General features: G+C 48.2%; 1 protein-coding gene across 2 annotated transcripts in view; it reads right to left on the reverse strand.

The window, feature by feature from the left end:
- Positions 1-575: 575 nt before the first annotated feature.
- Nsun4 (NOP2/Sun RNA methyltransferase family member 4) overlaps positions 576-1,505 on the reverse strand; it is a 19,297-nt gene continuing 18,367 nt past the window's right edge. For both annotated transcript variants that reach the window (XM_005371485.3, XM_026778190.1), the window contains exon 6: positions 576-1,122. In XM_005371485.3, the coding sequence (XP_005371542.1) occupies positions 846-1,122 (277 nt within the window). In that variant the 3' untranslated portion in view covers positions 576-845. The remainder of the gene's footprint in view (positions 1,123-1,505) is intronic.

Raw genomic sequence — 1,505 nt, forward strand, 5'->3', positions numbered from 1 at the left:
GAGATGGGCCAAAGATTAGACACTGGAGCAGGCAAAAGATTAGAAATAAAATAAGATATCTGAAATAAAATATCAGAAGATTCCTAGGTACTTGAAAAGTAAAAGGAAGTAGGTGGCCACTGCAAAATGAGGAAACCCAGTCATTCCCATAGTCCCTAACATACCCCTCCCAGTGCCATAGCTGTCCTACAAGAACTCAGAGAACACTTGTCATGTGAAGACGTAAAAGAAGAAACATACAAAAACACAGTATGAACCAGAAGCAGCTTTTGCAGTGATCTGAAGGAAAGGCCAAAAGCACTCAGCTTAGGAAACCTTTCTCATTTGAAGGGGATTACCAGCCACGCTCAACAGTTTTAGTTACTTATTCCTTAAATTAGAGCATGTCCATATGGAGACACTGGGGCGGCTGGTGGGCCTGTGGGCTGACTAAATGGAACTCACCAGTGGGAGAGGGCTGTGTGCAGGGGCTGGGCACTCTGGGGAGCGTGCTCAGCAGCTTCAGCTGACACCCAGAGAACCATGTTAGAACTCTGACTGACATGAAGGCCCCAACTACGGGCCCAGCTCTGGAGTACTTCACCAACTTTATTGGCTAAATGTTTCTTCCCAAGTTTACAGCTTAAACTATGGGTTTATTCACCGATTCTGTCTAAGTCCCTAATGGAACAGGGGCCTTAGTGCAGGTTACAGGATAGAAGTGAAGTCTGAGTCAGAAACCTGCTGATCATCCTCAGCTGGGCCGTGGTCCTACTTCCTGCTGTCCACAGGAGGGAGGCAGGCCTTGGAGTGCGCCTCTGCCACTCGACTGTTCCGGTGCCCCCAACAGAGTCCAGAGGGTGACACTAGGGCAGCCGATGCATTTTGCAGAAGTACATAGGCCCAAAATTGGCCATGAGGTTTGGTATTACCAGCTCCCCAACCTGGCAGGATGGGAAGAAACAGAATGTGTCCATGAAAAGCTTTCGGAAGTGAGACAGGTCTTCCACTTGAACCTGGATGCTGTACTGATTGGCCAGGAGCTCGATGGCCCCCTGCACCACATACTCATTCTGCAAGTGTGACAGTGAGCACGTGGAGTAGACAACGTGACCTCCGGGTTTGGTGGCAAGGAGTCCAGCCCTGAAACCAAGAAAACAAAACAATAACTGGTATTCCTCCCAGAAGCGTGAGAGCAACACAGGGCTAGGAACATGGGCTGGGCATTCTACTGCCTGATGGAGTAGTACCACCATACCCAGCTCCAGGAAGTCTCCACAGAAGAACCCTGTGAGGGCTGGAGAGACAGCTCAGCTGTTGAGAGCACATACTGCTCTTGTGAAGGACCCGAGTTCAGTATCCAGCACCCATACCACAATTTGCTATAACTCCCAAGTCCAGGGGATCCAAGATCTTTGACCTGTATGGGCATCTATACTTATGTGCACATACCTACATGAAGACACACATGCATATACATAATTAAAAATAATAAAAAGAAACCTAAAAAAGAAAAGAAGAGGCCG

This window comes from Microtus ochrogaster, unplaced genomic scaffold, assembly GCF_000317375.1.
Source record: "Microtus ochrogaster isolate Prairie Vole_2 unplaced genomic scaffold, MicOch1.0 UNK110, whole genome shotgun sequence".
Classification (NCBI taxonomy): domain Eukaryota; kingdom Metazoa; phylum Chordata; class Mammalia; order Rodentia; family Cricetidae; genus Microtus; species Microtus ochrogaster.